Source organism: Chinchilla lanigera, unplaced genomic scaffold (genome assembly GCF_000276665.1).
Source record: "Chinchilla lanigera isolate Chin_1 unplaced genomic scaffold, ChiLan1.0 scaffold00011, whole genome shotgun sequence".
Lineage (NCBI taxonomy): Eukaryota > Metazoa > Chordata > Mammalia > Rodentia > Chinchillidae > Chinchilla > Chinchilla lanigera.
Genome location: NW_004955412.1, coordinates 13142233 through 13162343, shown reverse-complemented (window position 1 = coordinate 13162343; position 20111 = coordinate 13142233). Strand labels below are relative to the sequence as shown.

The window sequence follows — 20111 nt, the reverse complement described above, 5'->3', positions numbered from 1 at the left end:
CCTGCTGGAGAAATGATTGTGTGATTTGCTAGACAAAGGAATGTTCCATGCAATGCTTAAACTGGAGGTTTTTATTTTTCTTTTAATAAAGCTTTCTAGGGGCATTCCAATGAAGGAGACTTGAAAGAGGATAGATAGAAGAGGGGCTCTTGAGAAGAAAGGAAGGCCAGTTTTTGGTTGTCTAGGTTAGTGCTTCCTAAATATTAAAGCACTGTTACCTGAAATGCTTGTTTAAAAAAAAAAACTAACCCCGTCCCCCCCAAACCAACCGACAGAGTTACGGACCACTTTGGACCTGAATCAGGTTCTCAGGAGGATAACTATCTCTCCATAATAAGTATCCTGTGTAATTTTGGTGGGAACCATTTTCTAGGAAATGTCGTGGGACTTCAGTTTCTTCCTACCAGTAATCACTTGCTTAAACACAGGGACTTCCTTACTTTATTAGTCCTTATATCCAGCACAATTCCCAGCATGGAGTTTGTGCTTAATAAGTATTTATAGAAATATCATGGGAGATATTTCTCAAGGTTTCCAAAAATCGTGCAGGGAGTTGGGGGGAGGTACTGTTGTTACAGCAAAAATAGCAAATAAATAAAGCCCATTATTCAGTGGCATGTGATGACAAACAATGATAATGCAAAAAAAAAAAAAAGTCATTCTGCCTTAGAAGGACCATGTGGTGGGTAGAATAGGAGAATTTTTCTTTTACAAAAGTTATTTTCCAAAGTTTGGTGGTAATAGTAACATCAAAGATAATGGGGCTGGGGATTTAGCTCAGCGGCACAGTGCCTGCCTGGCAATCGTAAGGTCGTGAGTTCGATTCCTGGTACCGGAAAAAACCAATGTAATGACCACCAGGCTTTCTTGACTATCTTTTGAGATAATTTATGGCAGTCCTGGACTATAATAATGAAAACCACCTAATTCTTGGTTTTCTCACCTACAAAATGCAGCACAGACACCTGCTAGATACCTATTTTGATGGGAATTTGTCAGTGTGACTGGAGGCCATCTCTCTCGTGCCAAGGGCATTCAAGAATGGCCGTGACAAGAGATTGGTACTCTCTAGTTGGCCATAGGACAGGCTGTTACATACCATAAAGCCCTTGCTTCTAAACACTGACCTCCATCCAGACTACTCAGGTTGATCCAAACCTCACTTGATCAGATTTCTTTTTCATAATGCCTTACCATAACGTCTTTTTAAGGTGCCATAAACCTGAAAATCCCAATCATGAAAACCTTTTTTTAGATAAGGAGCTGTTCTGCAGCTGTCAGCTATATTTGCAGATGGTGGTTGGGAACCTGAGAAGATCAGACAAGATTTGAATCCAGCCACTCCTTCGGTAAGGATAGCGGAGATGACTTTTCTTGGAAAAGTAGAACTTGGCACGATCCGAAGGGCTTTCTAGCACACAGGAATTTTGAGAGCAAAAATATCAAAGGGAGTTCAGTTATGTGGTCTCTTGATCTGAATCAAATAATAAAATTAGTATGTGTAGAAAACCCTAGGCTTGGGGCTGGGGATTTAGCTCAGCAGCACAGCACCTGCCTGGCAAGGGCGACGTTGTGAGTTTGATTCCTGGTACTGGAAACAAACAAACAAACAAAAAAAAACAACAAAAGAGAAAACCCTAGGCTATTATATTTAATCATTGCAATAATTATCACTATTAATTTCAATTTGGAGGAGGAAGATAGTACAGGTAGGAGAGCCTAAACAACTTGCACAAAGCTCCAGGGCTTGCAGTGCTGCTAGATTGCAAACTAGGCTCTCTGACTCTAAATAATTTCTTTACTATCCTGTGTTGCCGCCCCTAGAGGGAACTTATAGCGAAAGGGTAAAATGATATAGACTGGATAGAGAAATGAGAAATGGATTTAACTTACTCCATCTGTAAAGGAATGTGAAATTTCCTGTAGTCAGCAATGGAGTTTGATATTTTACCTGTGGATTACCCATTTTGTCTTGGAACCCATTATTGTTCTAGCTGGAATTAAGCAATTTTTCTTTCATATATTTAAAATTTTGAAATCACAGTACTTCTCTAAAAGAAATAGTGATTCTTAACTTGGGACTCTCACAAACTCTACAGTCTATCTCCCACAGAAAATGTTTGTATGTATGGTACATTGGATTCATAGTCACTCTTTAAAATCCCACTGGTCCTCCTGTCTGCTCCCAGCTCTAAGGTCAGGAAATTCTCTTTACAGATCTGACTTTAACACTTACCCTTCATTTCTGACCTGATTGTTAAACCTGTAGGCCATCAATTTTTCTATGCTCTAGTCCACTGATGGCGAACCTTTCAGAGACCAGGTGCCCAAACTGCAACCCCAAATCTACTTATTTAGCACAAAGTGCCAATACTGCAATTAAACCTGAATAATAAGGTTTTAGTTTAGACTCTTATCTGATGCCTGGCTACTGGGGTGACTTGCCTCATGTGCTAATAGAGAGGGCTCTGCATGACACTGTGGCAAGTGTGCCATAGGTTGGCCACACTGCTCTAGTCTGTCCACATCTGCATTGATGACAAATCATTTATCAAAAGGTTATACGGATTTCCTGTCTACACAACACCAGTTATCAGACTATGTGATGCACACAATTTATGTTTTGTTTATTGCTACCTCCCTAAACCCTAAAATAGTATATGGCATAATTACATGCGCAGTTTATATGTTTATTTGGTGTCTGTTTAATACATGTGATTCTGAACATTATAGACAGAAATGTTTGGAATTAATCACATAATGCAATAGGACAATTATTCTTTAAAGGAATCTGTTTATAATTTCTCCATTCTATCTAATATCACTGTAGATTTTTGGTATGTACTTTGTCAAGCTAAGGAAATTTCCCCCTAGTTCTATTTTTTAAGAGTTATGTATCTGAAATTATAAATGCATTTTGGGCTTTATCAAGTGTTTAGGCTTTAATTGAAGTAATTTAATAGATTTTATTCACAGTTCATCAGAATGGTGGATTATATTGATAGATTTTTTAAGAGTAGACTATCCTAGTGTTCCAGGGTTGAATCTTACATATTGTTATAATTATCTATTATTATTTCTTAGTATGCTATTGAATTCTGCAAACTAATATTTGGGATTTTTGAATTTATGCTTCATATTAAATGGCCTATAATTTTCTTATGTTGACCTTACCTAGTTTTAGAACCAAAGTTACTTCAGTCTTTCACTGGCAAATATCCTGTGTTTCTTTCAATTATAACATCACATTGTTGGATTGTTAAAGTATTTAAATTCAGTTCAGAAATCTGTGTCTCTTTACTGATAAGCTTACTCTTTTTATATTCATTATGATTACTGTGCTATTCAAACAACTGTCCCCTTATTTCTGTTTTCTGTTCATTGTATTTCTTAATATACTCCTTTCTCATTTTCCACAGGAAGGTCCAGTTTTATTTAGCTGGTTTAAAAATAAAACACTGTATTTCTGTTTTGATAGTTGGGCAAAAGTGGTGGTTGCCCGTTACTTTAAGTCTATACTTATGATTATTTCCTGCTATTGATTTCTTAAATTTATCTACAGCTGTACAGGATGAGCGTCCCTGATCTAAAAAGCCAAGATCCAAAATGCTTCAAAATCATAAACGTTTTTGGATGTTGACACGACACCACAAGTAGAAAATTCCATACTTTACCTCATGTGACAAGTTGCAGTCAAAACATTACATAAAAACGTTGTATAAAGTCATCCTCATCCTATGTATATATAGGGTAGATGAAATATAAATGACTTTACTCTTTAGACTTCGGTCTCACCTGTAAGATATCTCATGTATATGCAAATATTCCAAAAAATCTGAAATTGAAAATACTTCCTGTCCTAAACAGTTCAGATAAAGGATGTCATCCTGTATTTTCCTCTCTATGTGACAAAAACCCTTGTACAATTAAATTTCCCTTTGATTTCATCTGGAGTTACAGATCACAAAATTAAATACAATGGAATGTCAATGATGTCCCTTGGATTTGTACAATGTGTTGATATATTTAAATATTTTGTTCTGAGTTGTTATGAATGAATTTTCTCTTTTTGCTCTAGTTTTTTTGGTTATAATTCTTATAATTACTTTGACTTAGGTATTTGATGACCTTTTGTTTGGATTTTTTCTTTTTTGCCACATCCTCCCAGGTAACCCTTTTCATTTGATTACTTCCTCTAAGAGCAATTTTAATGTGAGGCCTTGAAGGTCTGAGGATATTTTTGTTATGGTACAGTATTTGAATGACAGTTTGGCGGGATTTAAAATGATAGGTTCAGTTTTTTTTTTCCCCTCTGTACTTTAACAATATTATGTCATTGTAAGTAATATTGTCATTTGCATCTAGTCTTGCTGTGCAGAAGTAAACTGTCATGGTTCTTGATCTTCAGTTGTTAATAATCTCTTTTTCTCAGTAAGATTTTAGAATTTCCTCATTATGTTAGTAGTTTTAAAATTGCATTATAATGTGTCCAAGTGTTAGTTTTTTCTTACCTCTGTTATTTGACTGTCTCTGCTAATGGACAGAATCTGATCCATCAGAGGTCTTCTGGATCTCTTCTTTTCCTCTCTTTTCCCAGAGCACAGGGATTTACTCTAGAGGATATAAACTTCTGCTGATCTGCTCCAGGTTGTAATCATAGTGACCCTGTATTAGTAGAATAAACATTCTGGCTTTCACTCATCCCAACTTAATGAATATCCATGAATATTATAATTACACTAAGAAATGTCATATGAACTTGAGTCTGATCCCCACACCATAACCTAAGACCTCTGTGAAATTGGGCAAGTCAAATTTCCTAAGAGCTTGTTTCTTGGAATAATACAGTTGGAAGTTTCCTCATGGAATTGTTGTGTGTGGACTAGATTAGAGAACGTACTTAAGGCTGAATAGGGAGCGTGTTAATATTGTAGTTCATGGAAATCATTATGCTCAACCTGTGAGGAGAAGCAGAGGTGAATAAGAAAAATTAATTTCATAGATTTGGAGAGAATAAGATAACAAAAATCCCAGAGATGTGAGAGAGAACCAGTGGGGTCCATGTCCTAAAAATCTGGGAGGCAGTCAGAAAACCACTTCTTCATTTCATAAACATGGAAACCAAGACTAGGAGAGTTTTGTGACTTATTTAAGAGGATCAAATGAGTGAATGGCAGAGGCTAGATGGGGCCCTATGTCTCCTGGGAGTGAGCCAGGCTGGATGAATGTGCCCCTGTTTCCAGGGGAATCTTCTCAGTCAGGTATGAGGCCTTATAACATGGCTGCCCTCCAGGCCAGGCCATGGTGTGTGGCCTCCAAGGCACAGCTCCATTGTCCTGAAGTTCATAGGCATTTTGATGAGGGACTTTAAGTCAGCCAAGAGAGAGCTTTCTCTGTCTTCTGAGTGAGCTGTTTATGTGAACAATATTTCTTCTCAAGACCTGCCCTCAAACCAACAACCCATGAGAGATTGTAATTCATAATTTCATTAAGTGAACTTTTACTGGGATCTCTTCTTATGTGTGGTCAGTGTGCTCAGGTCCTGTGTGAAGCACTGCAGGGATGAAGAGGAAACCTCTTTTGGGAACCTGTAGAGTCAGGCAACAGTCCGCCATCATTTAATGTTTATTCTCCAAGGGTAGAGGAAAGACAGATGGATATTTTCTGGTATAGGAAGTTTGGTGAGTCAGAATATTTTTTCACCAAAAATGGTAAGATTTGAGCTGGATTTTGAAAAATGGAGGTGAGTTTTAAACAGAGAAATGGGGCAGTTGCCTAGCATCAGAAGACAACAAGGGGAAAGTAGAGGATTGCCAGGTTGTTCAATAGTGCCTAGAAGATACTGTTAGCTGGTGGGAGGAGGGCAGTAGGAGATGTGCTGGAGAGGGTGACAAAGGCTCCGTTGTGAGGACCCCCTTTGCCTTCTAGCTAGTGGCCTGTGAACAGGAAAAAGGGAGCGTGCAAGATGAGATCCAGGATGTGCAAGATCACTCCAAGGCAGTATGGAGGGCAGAGTAGCAAGGCCCAGACCTACCCAAGGGGGCCCTAGCCTAGGTGTCTTGACACCAAACTGACTGGGTCGCGGGAACCTGAGTGTATGTGCTTCACGCATAGGGGGAAGGAGACCTTAGCCTCACCCCCATACACTATTGGGAGTAAGCCCAGTCCTGCTCTTTTGAGAACTTCCTGCTAATTGGGTGGGGGCACTGTGAGAGACGCTCTGCTCCTGAGGTGCCCGTAAGTCCCTTTTAAAAAGGCAGCTTCATCTGAGGAAGCTGGGTGTCTCATTCTTCCTTCCCCAAGTGAGTGTGCCTCTTTTTCTGTGGGCCCATCCGTCATCAGAACCAGTGTCCCCCACTGGATCTGCAGTAAAATTAAGCCTTGCCGTTTTTGGTGGAGACTGGGGTGAAGGGCGGGGCCACTGAATTTCAAAGTGGAATAAACAGAAAAGCAATATTAAAAGAATGAGGAGGTTGTTTAGTGAGGCTTGAAAGGAGGACAGGTGTTTCCTCCCCTGTTGAGAATCAGTGACCCCTGGGAATTGCATTTCCGTTGAGCAGGCGCTCAGGGCGGGCTAAGTCCTGCCAGTGTCCCGCTGGTGCACAACCCGGAACGAGCACCAGAGAAAACCTAGCATTTTCCAGAGGGCCTTTCTGGCTCCTCATTGTGTAAGGAGGTCCAGAGCTTAACATAGTACTCGCCCCCTTTGCACGCATACACACCCTCACCCTCATCCTCACACTCACACACACACAATACATCACTCTCTAAGGCTGGGTACAAGTGGCCATGGCTTTCTGTGCCGTGCGGTTGTCGGTCTCAGCTGGTTGGCTCTGTGTGCGAAGCACTCTGCAGCCGGTGGCCCTCGGAGGATGCACACAGTGGGGTGACAGGCCGCACTGCTGTAAAAAACGCGCACCCGTGCCTGAGGTGGGAGGATGTGATGACGCGCCCCTACGCAGCGAGAGCTCAGGCCTTTAAAAAGCCGAGGAAACAGCCACAGAGCAAGCAGTGGTTCCACTGGAAGAAAGCATACCCAGGTCTCACATTAAAGAAGCCAAACTGTCTGCTTCAAAGAGAAAAGGCAACATCCTGTCACAGGCCATGCTCTGGCAGAAACGTAAGTGCTTTGACTGTAACTGTCAGAGCTAAGGAAGCACAGACAAGGGCTGGGGAGGTCACTGGGAGGTGGAACTGGGGAGCTGGTGTGGTGATGAGGCCGCAGGGCCTAGGCTTCCAGGGTGGGGAGCGAGGAGGAGTGAGGTGGGTGACATAGAGCCCGGTGGAGAAACCAGCCTGTCAGAAGTGATGCTGATTTTCCAGGCTGGAGAGAAACGAATTAATGTCCCAAGCAGGGACAGCTCATCGTATCTCCACTTCTGTGCATGAATCACTGTGGTGAAGAAAGGGTAGTTTATGATTCATCAAACAAAAGCCAGATGTGGTATGAGCTTGAGGCTGAGAGGGGAAAGCAGAGCAGCTCTGTAGTCAAGGAGCTTTATTTTTACAGCTAGCTGTTCTCTATCCTGTTGTTCGGTTCCATGGGCCTGTGTCTCGTGGAGCTACTTAGCTTTCTGCTAAAGGTGATTTGATTCTGAGAGAGTGTTGAGATGAGGTGGAACCGGGGTTTTATGAAGGCTGTTTTTAGCTGCTTCGCTGTCTTGCCTGTTGTTCTTTTTCCCATTCTGTGACAAGGCTGGTATGTTCCGCTGCAAAGGGGCAAAGGGTTTATCTCTGACCTTGATTTTTATCCCTGGAGTTGGATGGAACAACTGTGAGCTTTATTTTCCATTATGCAGGCTGAAAAGAAACGTGTGCTATTTATAATTGAAGTCACACAGAGATTATCTACAACATTCCTTGCATGAAGTAAATGAAGTTAACCCAACAGTCTCATAAGAGTTGAAACTTAATTGGGGCTCAATTCTATACTTCCTCAAGCAACAAAAATGATTAGAAAACTGTTCTAGGCTGAGGATATAGCTGAGGGGCATATGCACCTGCCTGGCAAGTGCAAGGTCCAGAGTTCAATTCCCGGTACCAACAAAAACCCCAAAACAAAAAACCCTGCTCTACCTTCCTGTTAAAGGTACTTAATTCTTTAAAATGCCTTTTAATTAATTCAGATATACCCTACCTCAAGCAAACTTGAGAAAATCTAGCTTTAGAGAAACAGAAAAGCTAGGGAGTGTTTATTTCACAAGAATCTATTCTATTAGATCTTTTAAAGTTTTGATGATATAACTTCATTAATTGAATTGTGACTTACAGACACGATGCCATTGCTTCTTTGTCTCTTGTGTAAATTTTCTGCAATTGAGCTTGTTAATGTGTGATACAAGTGGGTGATTTCAAAATTCCTCAGCTTGTGAAGTCCCATCACTGATATCAGCAAGATACATATTTTTTCAATAAAAAAATGTTCTTTAATTTTGAGACTTACAGACTCCTTCCAAGATAACTAGGAATGTTCTAGATCAGCTTGTGTGCAACTGCTGTTAGAAGGATGGCAAAAGACCCTATGCTTCCAGAAGCAATGGCAGCCGACACCATAGGAAGTGCTATGTGCATGAGGGCAGGTCGCCTTTATGTTGTAGGGACTTCTAAGCATCCATATACCCTCTCACTTAGAGCTGAATCATTTGAGTTTTGTGTGAGCCCCCTTTTTTCAGTTTTTACACTTTTTTCATACATAAAATTGGAGTGAAAATAATATCTTTTCTATGCTGGGCATAGAAGTGTACATCTGTAATCTCAGCACTTGGTAGGCTGAGGCAGCAGGATCACTGCAAGTTTGAGACCAGCCTGGTGAGTTCAAGGCCAGCCTGAACTTCAGAGTGAGACCCTGTCTCAAAAAAGAAATAATAATACCTTTTCTGAAGAGCTACCCCTAGTAAGCTATGGTGCTACCAATAGCTACTCTAGTTCTAGATCAGCATCTGAGATGTGGGTCATACCTTTGCATACCATATGTTTTCTTTTTGGTTATGCTACCACTGTTTTTCCTCTCCTAAGAGATGAACAGTTTTTTTTTTAAAGAATGCTGAAGAGCCTACTTCCTGTTTAAGTTGAGCCAAAACTGCATTGTAAAGAAGATCACATGTAAGCTCATGAATGGGATAACTGGGGTGACTTTGTATATGTTTAGATCAACTCAAATCAAACTCTCTTTAATTGTGCTCTCTGGAACCTTAATGAAAATTAAGAAAGGCCCCATATATCTATCCTCTCATCATAGGCCCAATTATGTGGTACTCAGGGCATGTGGGTGACTAAACCCTGTGGGAAAATCAGTAAAAACAGGGTGGCATCATCAGCCCACTTAGAATCACCTACTGGAAGGGAAGGGTTTGAAATCAGACGCCAAGAGTGCTGAAAAGGCACTTTCTTTTTTCAGAAAACACCCTCAAGGCATGAGCTGAAATGACTGTACCCAGGGGTTCTGGAAAGGGTTAAGAAAACATTTACTTTAAAATTGTGCCTCTTTCCTACCTGGCCCATGACCCTTGTTTGGGGATTAAATGTGCACATGGGCTTTGGTTAAGACAAGATAGCTTGATAAAGCTCAGAACTACTGGCACAGGGAGGTGGAAATCTTCAAGCCCTAACCATGGATTTGAGATCTTCTTGAGTGGGTAAAGAAGTTGCTCCGCCTGTAGGTTCTTTTCCCTGGTTCTGCACTGGCCCTTTCCATTCTGTATAGATGAGAACTAACATCCCCTCTGGCTACTTAGCGGTACAGTAGAAACAGCATGAGCATTGGAGTGAGACAGGGCTCAGCTGTACGCTAAGCTTTGCAATGTTGGTAAAACCATGTTTGTTTTTATTTATTTATTTATTCATTTATTTATTTATTTCAGTACCGGGAATCGAACTCACGATCTCACACTTGCCAGGCAGGCACTGTGCCGCTGAACTAAATCCCCAGCCCTATTTTTTTTTTTTTTGAGACAGTATCTCACTATGCAGTCCAGGCTGGCCTCAAACTCACTTTGTAGCCCAGGCTGGCCTCGAACTCACAACGATCCTCCTGCCTCAGCCTCCTGAGTGCTGGGGTTACAGGCATGGGCCACCACGCCCAGCAAAATCATGTTTTTAAAAACGTGGAAAATGGGAATTCTAATACCAGCCTCACAGACCTTTTGTGTAAAGGGAAGTGAAGAGTGCAGGTAAAGTGATATCAAGCTCCCCGATTAGTAGTGACAGTGGTCAGTTACTGCCTTCTCTCCTGGACAACTCCCTTAAGTCCACCTTGAGCAATCGTGATTATTACAAATTCTCTCCTATATAGTTTCTCCACTTTGATTAGGATAATTTAAAAGCCCCAGTCAAAATATTCTTGAGAGATAGGATCTAACAAGGTCTCCCAGGTGTCTAAAACAGGAGTCTGCAGATATGACCTGTTTTTGTAATTAAAGTTTTATTGGAATACAGCCACGTCTGTTTGTTTGCATATCGTGTCAGGCTGCTTTTTGTAGTACAATGGCAGAGTTGCATAGTTGTGACAGAAACTGTATAGCACATGGCACACAAAGCCTGAAATAACTGTTATCCAGCTGGTGGTAGAAAGTTTGCTACACTCTGGCCTTAGGTGATCTGGTTGGTATGTTAGGCATTTATTTCTTCAGGGTATGCAGTACCCTGGGCTTGCACAGTGTCATCAGCTGTGGAAGCTAAAGCTTGCAGTCAAGTTGTTAAAGAATTTGTCCCAGGCCAAAAATTGGGTTAGATCAAACTTCTTCCTGAAAAAACAGAAGTATGTATAATATATTCAACACCACTTGTTAGAAAGGGAATGTATCAGGGAACTTCACTTTATTGTTGTCATTTGCGTTAGGGGAAGATCTTCGTGATAAGGAGAAGCAGGCTTGACTGATTTTCTTTGATTTGGCTGGTTGTCTCACGTCCCATAGACTTGGCCTTGGTATGTCTTCGCTATGTGTAATGCCCAAGGAGGCCCCTTAGGAACAGGAAATAGTTACTGTCAAGGTACTATGGCATAATGTGCCTTTGCTTTCTTTTTTTTTTTTTTTTTTTTTTTGTTTTTCTCCGGTACTGGGAACCGAACTCACGACCTTGCGCTTGCCAGGCAGGTGCTTTTGCCGCTGAGCTAAATCCCCAGCCCCTGTGCCTTTGCTTTCAGACTACTTGAACAGAGCAGAAGTTGAGCAAACAGAAAATTAGAGCCTCAAATTTCTCATTGACAACGACCTCTGATCTTAGGAGGTACCATAGCATTCCACTAAATAGGCAACGTTTTTTTTTAGGGCAAAGAAAAAGAAAGTGTGTAATGTACAGATAATTTTTGGAACCTTGAAATTTCCTGCATAAGTTCAGACACACTTAGAACAAAAAGTAATTTAAAACCTGTGGACAGTCTCTAATATTTCCATTTTGTGTTGCAACTTTTGCTTATTTAAGGAGTCTAATGGACACCTTCACTTCTTACCAAGTTTATCTGTTGATTCAGTGGTTCTTGCTGTTAAGGAAAGGAGAATCCAGAGGAGAGACACATCCACAGGCACCTTCTGCAGGTGAAATAGAGGACACACACCAGGCACACAAAATTTAATTGGTGAAAATGCAGAGGATTTCTTTTTTCATTTTAAAGAAAGAAAAAAAGAAAAAAAGTGATACAGAATTTCAAAACAAGATAATAGGAAATCAACAATGGTTATTCTAATGCATAGGGTTATCTTCAGAGTAGTTGCTAAGATTACAAGATATAGGAAATGCAGATGATTTCATGGTGAATATTTTACTTCCTTTATCTTATATTTGCTAAAGAGAAATGCCAAATTTGTCTGCCCCTGCCCCCAAGATGTTACTGAGTCATAAGTCTTCAAAGCTCTCCTCCTAGTCACACCTGTAAACTTATTTTTTTGTGTGAGGAAGAAAAAAGAACTGAGGTTGTCTATATTTGTTCACTCTATGTGTGTACCTTTGATTCATTAAGAAGTCCGGTAAATGTTTGCTTTTAACTTTCCCATTGCAAAACAAGTATACCGGGTATTTTCCCCCTCTTCCTAAAGTATTTTATTTTCTGACTAACTGAAGATGTTCACTGATTCTAAGCCAAGCAAATCAAAGTTGGCAGATTATGACCACTGGCATGATTTCACCTTTATGAATACTTATAAATACTTTGTGAATACTTAGCAACACTCTATTTCTCATTTTTGAAGAGCAGTGGCTTGACATGAGTGGGGCTATCTTGGATGGATATGTCTCTTAAATCTTCCTGTCCTGGCTGGGTGATACTGTGTTCAAGAATTATTCTTCCAGGTAGGACATGGGGAGTCTACTTTCAAATGCATAGGTAATCAAAGTTGGGGCCTTTGGTAAAACACTTAGATGCTTTGAGACTACAGGAAATGAAAGATGTGTTTTCTTGACTAAGAACAAGGAAATTGAATTTGATTGAAGTTCTCTTCCAGCTCTAATTGTTGAATTTTTCTACATGATTATTAAACGATAATATACATTTTAATCTACGTGTTCTTAGTTTAATAGAAGAGATTCTTGCATCTGCTTGGGCCAATGCATTTCAATCTTGACAGCACACTGGAATGCTCTGAAGAGGTATAAGAACCACTCTGTCGCCTGGGTCCCAACCCAGAGCTTCTGGTTAGTTGCACCGGGCGTTGGGATTTTCAAGCGCTTCCCTGAGTGACTGTAATGCATCATCCAGGTCGAGAGGTGCTGATGTGGAGGTTGAAATCAATGGCTTCTCTTCCACCTTTGGACTTTACTAGAAGTGGAATATGTTCAGTCCTTTTTTTGGTGATAAATAGCACAGTATTGAGTACTTACCTAGTGCCAAGCGCCATACCAAAGGTTCTAATGAATCAGTTCAGACTCCATTGGGTTGCTAGCAGAGACCTGAAAGAATAGAAATTTAAATAAGGCAGTAATTGTATCACATGAAAGAAGTTCATAGTAGGCTGTTCAGGATTGTGTAGAGCCTATATCATAACAATAATGCCCCAGGACTTTTCTTCATAGTCGTCAGTGTTAACTCTAGCTATCATTTCTGTTGTCTTTATTATGTTTCAGGCAAGGAAGGTGAAAGGGAAAAGCAAAGAAAAATATGCGTCTTCTCTCCAGCATGCAACTTCTTCTGACATCTAAGGGCTACTCCCTTCTACCCAGGAGACCAACATAATTGTTTAACTGGGAACGTTGCCGCCCTCCACAATGCAGTGGTTGTTAAGCGGAAGGCAGATGTTGGGTGTGACAACCTCCAGTCTTTGCCATGCTTTGAATGCATTATCTCATTTAATCCTCATAAAAAGGCAACGACATAGGTTCAGTTGTAAGGTCTTTTTCATAGACGAGGAAACTGAAGCTTAAAAACGAGGTTAGCAACTCACCCACATGGCAGAATTCACCTGATCCAGGCCTCAAATACTGACTTGCTAAGTTGTCCTGTTTTCTTGCTGCAGAGCCTGTCTCCTTCACAGGTTTTAGGAGGTGCTCTTGGTGAAAGCCTGGGCCTTTTATGCTAGATAACGACCAGTGGTCCGCTGAAGCATCCTGGCCCACAGAGGGCTGTTCAGACCTTAGCATTCACTTTGATGTGTTCAGCTTATATTCCATTGAAGAAAATTAGATTTTTGCTTACTGGCTTACCTCCTCCACTGGGCCCTTTGAAAACATCTAGGCCAAAGAAGGGCTCAAAGAGGGACCTAGAGTTTGCCTCAAATGACCTAGCATGTCTGTAGCAGCTTGTGCTGGGAGTTGAGGCTTTTGTCTCCTTTACTTCCTTCCTTCTGAACTTTTAAGACTTGGGAAAAGTCAGGGTATCTTTCTCTCCCTCTCCCTCTCCCTCTCCCTCTCCCTCTCCCTCTCTCTCTCTCTCTCTCTCTGGTCATGGATCCATGCAGAGCAAGATTTAGAGAGTAGGGTCATTTTGAATTAGGGACATCTCTGTCCTTTGCCTTTAGCAGTTGAGCAGCTAGCCTTCTGGGGCACGCAGATCTGAACTTGAGTCCTAGATTTGTGTCTTGCTGATTGTATAATGCTGGCAAGACCTTTTGCCTCTTTCTGTTGCAGTCTCCTTAGATTGGCACCAAGGGTGCCCTTCTTCCTTCGTAGGTTGTGGTAGGTGTTTACTACCGTGCTTGGCATTAAGCAAGTACTCAGTAAATAGCAGTTACTATTATTGCCTTCCCATTGTCTCTCACCCTGCCTCTGAGGACAAAGGTCACACAGCTGATTGTAGCTTACATTTTGCAGGCCTTCTGAGTTCATTTCTTGTGAAATGGTAAGGCACATATTCTTAATGTAACTGGTGATGGGGATTGTGAGCAGGATACCGCTGATACTTAGGCTGACCATTGTTCGACTAGTTGGCCGTGATTTCCCTAGAATCCTTTCAGGTAGGGTGCAGCAAGGCTTGTAGTGATCAGCAAACTTGTATTTGTTTTTTTAATTCACAGGTTTGGTGTGTGTTTATAAACTAGTGCTGAGGAGAATGACACTTGAAATATGCAAGAATAGCACTCATGATACCGAAAACCGAAACAACAATGTGCTGCCTCCTTTTCTTAGTAATGGTTTCATTAATAGCACTTTCTGGGAAGAGCTGGCAGCCAAAGAATTACAAATGAGAATCATTCTCAGACCAGGTGTTGGGACCAAAAAGAATATGAACACCCTTAATAAAAACTGAATTACTTTTCATGCACTAGAAAGAGCCATCAATTTAATTGGAAGAGAGGAAATGAATAAAGATTGTGAAAATCTTCCAAGACCAAGAAATGTTGGGGAGATGGTAAAAAAGGGGAGAAGAAAGACAAAAGAGTTGAAAATAGAGGCAAATCTTAATGTTGGGTGAAAACCACATTGATTTATAGAAGGAAAATCAGTCATCTACTTATCATGCCTGTAGCCATATGCAGCTGTCTAGTAACAGAGTTATTTCTAGCTAGAGAAGTCAACCAATGAAATGAGTTATCTTAGGCAGAAGGGAGAAAAAGATGGAGTCAGGGAAGATGTCATGGAACATAGGGCTTTGAATATAGGTCCTGAAGTATCAGGCGTGCTGCTTAGATATTGGATACACAGATGCACCTTAGCATTGGGAAGAAAATCTCAGGATATCTAGGCTCACATGCACAAATTTTTATAATAATCCTCTTTATTCAGACCATATATACCGCAGAACCCCAATATAAAAATAAAAATGGAGCAGTTTTAGGGGGATATTCAGAACTCAGGTTGCTGAATAACTGAGATTTTTCTGCCTTTGTGCCTTTGTTGTTTCCTACAGGCACTGTAACTATATGTAGAATTCTTGAGCTGATAGTTGAGATCTTGACCTGATCAGCCTTTCATTCCTTTCAGCAAGATCCCTGATAGCTGGTCACAGCTCCTTGGCTTACAGAATGAGTCGCTGTGAAGCATGTTGCGTTGGTCTTCCTGGAATTTTGAAACCATGCCGGTCATGTTTTCAGTCTTCGTGGGGTTCTTGTGAATAAGGAGAGGGCAAATTCCTCACAAGTTGATCTCATGACATCTTTCAAACTTGATATTCTAATAACCACTCTTCTTCTGCAGTGCCCTTTATAAGGGAATCCCCTTATATCATGAGGGCTATTGGTTAGTAAATCCGAGACTTACCCTAAAAAGCTTGTCTTGACTGACAGTTATGAGTTCGTGTTCAGGACAACTTTCACTCATGTAGATGATAGCCCAGGTCACCATGAGCCTTGGGACTTGGGCATTTGGATTTGACCTCAAATGTGCAATTTCTGCTGCATCTGAAGTGTCCTGCAAGGGAATCATTTTTGGGGGGTCTCGGGAAAAGATGATTTCTTTCATAAAATTCTCCTTGGTCTTAAAAACCCAAAATTAGATATTGCTTGAATCAAAGAACAAACAACTGTATTTCCAGCTGCCTCCTCCAGCTGCCTAACCACAGATTTTTTTTCCTACAGCAGACTAGTAATTCGAGATTCAGGCCTTTACAGTGTTTAACCCTGCAGAGGCTGCGGGTCCGGTGCTAACTCTTCACAATATGTAGGAAGGGTTTGTTTGTATCTCTCAGATCCGCTGTGGCCTCCACAATGCCGATAAGGAAAGATGTCTCCATTTCTCTGCTCCATCCTTCCCTAAGGTGCTGCCTTGTTATTGCATGTAGGTAGGTGTTATTGCTGGGGCGGGCAGGCCTTCTTGTTCACTGCCTGACATGGAACTGTTGGTCTTCAGCTCTCAGGTTAGGCTCTTTCTCTCCCCAGTTGATGCCTGCTGCTCCTAGTAAAGCTGAGGTAATGCCCAGTGTCAGCCAGAATCTGCCTCTCTCTAACAAGTGCTAAAACTCCCATCTCTGAACAGTATATTTAAGTGTTCTATGCCATGGCCTATACATGGTCATGTTTCTGGCCTAGGTATGACATGTGCTTTAAGTTTCTAGCTCATTTGAAGCAATATCTGCAATGGAACCTTAGCCATGGCTTTTGTAGATACACACAGTGTCTTTAAGGTGTCATAGCTGAAGTCAGGGAAGGTGAGCCATCTTACTCTGACTGTCACCTAATTGCTACTGTTCAAAAATATCTTAGATGTTTATTCCGGGAGGAATATTTTATAAAATTCTGAACTGGCCACATGCTTACTCCTCTGGTGGTTTTCAGAGAAAGAAGTCTGCTCAGCTCTTAATATTTTTACAAAAGGCCAATGCTAGGGTTTTGGTGTCTCCTACTTAGGATTTCTGTCCACAAGTGGGGTCTCTGACTAGTACCTCTGCAGCATCACTGGCCACCTTGTCTCAGGGTGATTGGCCTTGGGGTCATTAGGCCCTGTTACTGGGGGATGACGAACATGACAGATAGATATTCACTAACGGGATGCATTGAGATGGGGGTAATTTATCGTCACTGTATTCAGGATAATTCTCTGTTGAGAGATGGGCCATGGATTATTGGCTGAGATTAATAGATAAATAGCCATTTGTTGAGCACCTGTTATTCAGGCGTCTGATGTTTAACTGGGTCAATCTCATAAATCCTCCTAATAACCCTTTGAGGTGGATATTATTATTCTGATTTTACAGGCGGAGAAACTGAAGCGTGTATAGGTTCAGTGGCTTGCTAAGGGTCCCACAGGTGATAAATAAGGCAACAAGATTTCCAGATCAGGTCTGTGTAGGTTCCAAACTATACCACACTGCTCTTCAGTGCAAGGGTTTTGGGTCCTGCTTCCCCTTCCAGTTGAAATAGACCTCTTAGAAGAGGGCAGGTTATGACTTCACCAAAGGTAGCTCTACTCTGGCTCAAAGCCACTGAAAATTTGAATCCCAGACAGTTACTCTTGAGGATCAGTAGAGACCCTCCGAAGGCAGGTACTTAGAATCTGCACTGCTCTCCTGGTGGGCTAATTGGCCAAGGCAGGGTGAGACCAGCTCAGGAAACATCCTGCCGGTTTATCCAGGGCCTGCCACTTTCAATGTTTTGGATAAGGCTCGTTCTTAGTGTGGCTCGAACCTCTAACCCCAGTGTCTCTGCATGGGAGAGAGAACAGTCATGCCTCTTGCCCCTGTCGTTTTATACAGTCCCTATGTGACAGGGGCCCTCAGCTTGCTGCTCATTTAAGCCTGACCGAATTCGGGGGAGGTGGACACCAGCCCAAGAAGCCAGCACTACTTCAATTCTGAAGCAGATGCACTATGTTACAGTTTATGATTCTAGATTTGCTTGTGTGATTGCTCGACTAAAGTCTTTGTATCCCACAAGAGCAAACTGTAAGCTCCCTTAGGGCCAGGGCCTCATCTGCTCTGCTCAGCAAGTGCTTGCTCAATGAGTGCTCTGCCCGACGTCCTTTGGTCTTGACCCCTACCTTGGGACATGGTATATCCGCTATGGGAACCCTTTCTGCTCTGGTGACCCTAGTTTCTGTAAAAGGCAAGCAGATGCAGCTGGTTTCTCAGGTGGACCTATTTGCTGTCATTTCAGTAAAAAAATACCCAAAATAAAACCTTGCGGGGAATTGTTTGAGTCTCTCACTTCTCATCACCCCTCATGTGAGCAGACTGCTGGCAAGTTTCTTGTGCACTGTTCTTCCTCTCTCAGCTGGGAAATAACGTTTCTTGAGGGAATCGCTAATCAAGGGAGACAGGATCAGAGTGGTCCAAGCCAAGACTCCAATGACAGGAATCAGTGTCAGGACTGAGCCATGGGCCATTGGATGACTGATCTCTAGGGTCACGCAGAGAAATAAATGGGACTTGCCCAGACGGGGAGGAGGGAGAAATGGGCTGATGACACTGTTACGTATGAGCCTTGTCCTCAGGCAGGTCCCTGAACACCTCTGAGCATCATTTTCCTCAGCAGTGAGAAGAGGGAAGGAGAGCAGAATACCTCCCCTATTGAAGAGGGTGTGGTGGGGCTTCACATGAAATCGTTTGTGTCAAAGGCTCGGTGAGCCACAGAGAATCATGCAAATACGAGCGGTTATTTCAGAGTTCCTGGGAGTTAAGACTGACCAAGAAACACATGGACCTTTGTCATGAGTTCATTCAGCATACCTGGGTCTCCATAAAGAAGAGTGGATTCAACAACCTTCCTCCTGCTTGTTCTGTGTGAGGTTTGGAGGGAGAGTGGACGGGTAGTATGCAAGGTGTGGAGAGCGCCTCGGGAGAGGATGCCCGGATGGTGGTGAGGGAAGAGTCAGAGGACCACTGCCACGCAGGAGGCTCTTACACCTGAGGCCTTTGGCTGGCCCTGCCTGAACTCATGGAGCAGGGCGTCAGGATGTTGGGCACACTCCAGGCAGTCCCAAGGTGTTGGAGTGGGAAGAGTTCAGGCAGGAACTTGGTGGGTCAGGGTGGGCTGTGGGTCCTTGGGCTCTCTACTTTCACCTCATAAACTTGAGAGGAATCCCTGGGGGAGTGCCCTGGGTGCCAATTCTCTGCTGTCTACTACTTCCTTTAAACAATGATCACTCCGCACCTAGACCTCTCTGACTGGGGCTCTGTGGTTCTAAGGCTGAAAAACCCTTTGAAACCACCCCATTGTACTTGGCAAGCCTTCCTGGCTCTTTGTACGGAGGTCCTTACCAGGTCCCGTCTAAGTATTTCCTGTCTTCCCAGGTCTAGAGAATTTCTAAGTGGCTGTGGCATCCTTTAGCTTCTCCCAGTGGCCCTACCTATGGTGGACGCATGAATCCTGTGGGGCTCATAGGAAGTAATGAGTTAGATTAGATTGACTAGGTGACTTAGACTGGGGGCCTGGATGGGGAAAGGTCCTGGACTCTCCCCTTCTCTGATTAGATGAGAGGTAGCCACCAATTTTGACATCTGATAGAGACATCTCAGTCTACGGATCACAGCATTGCCATTTATCCTTGGCTGCCCTAGCAGCCTGACAAGCAACATCAAATCTGAATTTGGTCCAGTTTCCATTTTCTAGCATATCTGCTGATGACTTCTTCAGAGCCGTGACCCTTTCCATCTGCCCTGCTCCCCCCATCCATCTTTTTCTCCCCTGCCGTCCAGTGTTATCTAGATCGCTAGAATATGTGAGCAATATGTATACACAGTTCAAACATTAGTGAATGGAAAGCTCATATTTACATGTACATGGGATCTCTTTGTTGGCTTACATTATAAAGGGAAGAAAGAAACTACAATCTAGTGTAAATTGGGTGGGAAAGCCTTTCTGTAGCTTGTCAAGTCCAGCATTTGGCCAAAGCCCAAGCTCTTTCTTCCTGTTTGGAGAAAAATCAGTCATTGTCCATAAATGGAAAGAACAAATTTGAAAACTTTGACTCAGACATTTACCCTAAGAAGAGCACCTGCATTAGTGTTTCAAGTAAGCAATGAATAATCCTTTAGCTTACCTGAACTCGTGTTTCCCAGAAGACCTCAGCTATCTTAGGCCACAAATACAAACAACGTTCTTTATATTGAAGTGAAAAGTGTCAGCAACTTTTCAGACTTTGTTTTCGGTTAGAAGCTGGGGCAAGTTTGTTAGCCCTGGGCTTGAATTCCTATTGTTCAGTTACTTGGTTTTGGTTTTGCTACAAGTAAAGAGAAAATTATTTGTGTTTTTCCTTGGTGAGTCTTTCTTCTTTTTACTAATACTGAAGATCTGCAGGAAAAAATAACCTTT

The 20111-nt window shown here is 42.1% G+C and overlaps 2 protein-coding genes and 1 long non-coding RNA gene across 10 annotated transcripts in view; 2 read left to right on the top strand and 1 right to left on the bottom strand.

The window, feature by feature from the left end:
- The window catches only part of Pou2af1 (POU class 2 associating factor 1), a 35922-nt gene that overhangs the window by 4807 nt on the left and 11004 nt on the right, over positions 1–20111 (top strand). The window contains exon 1 of one of the 5 annotated variants that reach the window (XM_005378072.2): positions 6216–7120. The exons of 2 other annotated variants lie outside the window; for them this stretch is intronic. In XM_005378072.2, coding sequence (XP_005378129.1) covers positions 7105–7120 — 16 coding nt within the window. In that variant the 5' untranslated portion in view covers positions 6216–7104. Of the gene's footprint in view, positions 1–6215; positions 7121–11706; positions 12286–18596; positions 18619–20111 lie in introns of those variants that run through there. 2 more of the 5 variants (XM_005378069.2, XM_013511007.1) reach the window with 2 other exon arrangements.
- Positions 1–20111, top strand: part of Btg4 (B-cell translocation gene 4) — a 112989-nt gene that overhangs the window by 87918 nt on the left and 4960 nt on the right. The gene's annotated exons all lie outside the window — the stretch shown is intronic.
- Positions 1562–20017, bottom strand: LOC102015821. 4 transcript variants are annotated; one of them, XR_259991.2, is made up of 4 exons: positions 19840–20017; positions 12814–12882; positions 11450–11528; positions 1562–4665 (listed from the first exon to the last, which is right to left on the bottom strand). It is a non-coding gene; the product is annotated as an uncharacterized LOC102015821 (long non-coding RNA). The 4 variants fall into 4 exon arrangements; XR_001232884.1 differs by lacking the exon at positions 1562–4665 and adding an exon at positions 7484–7800; XR_001232885.1 differs by lacking the exon at positions 1562–4665 and adding an exon at positions 10030–10742.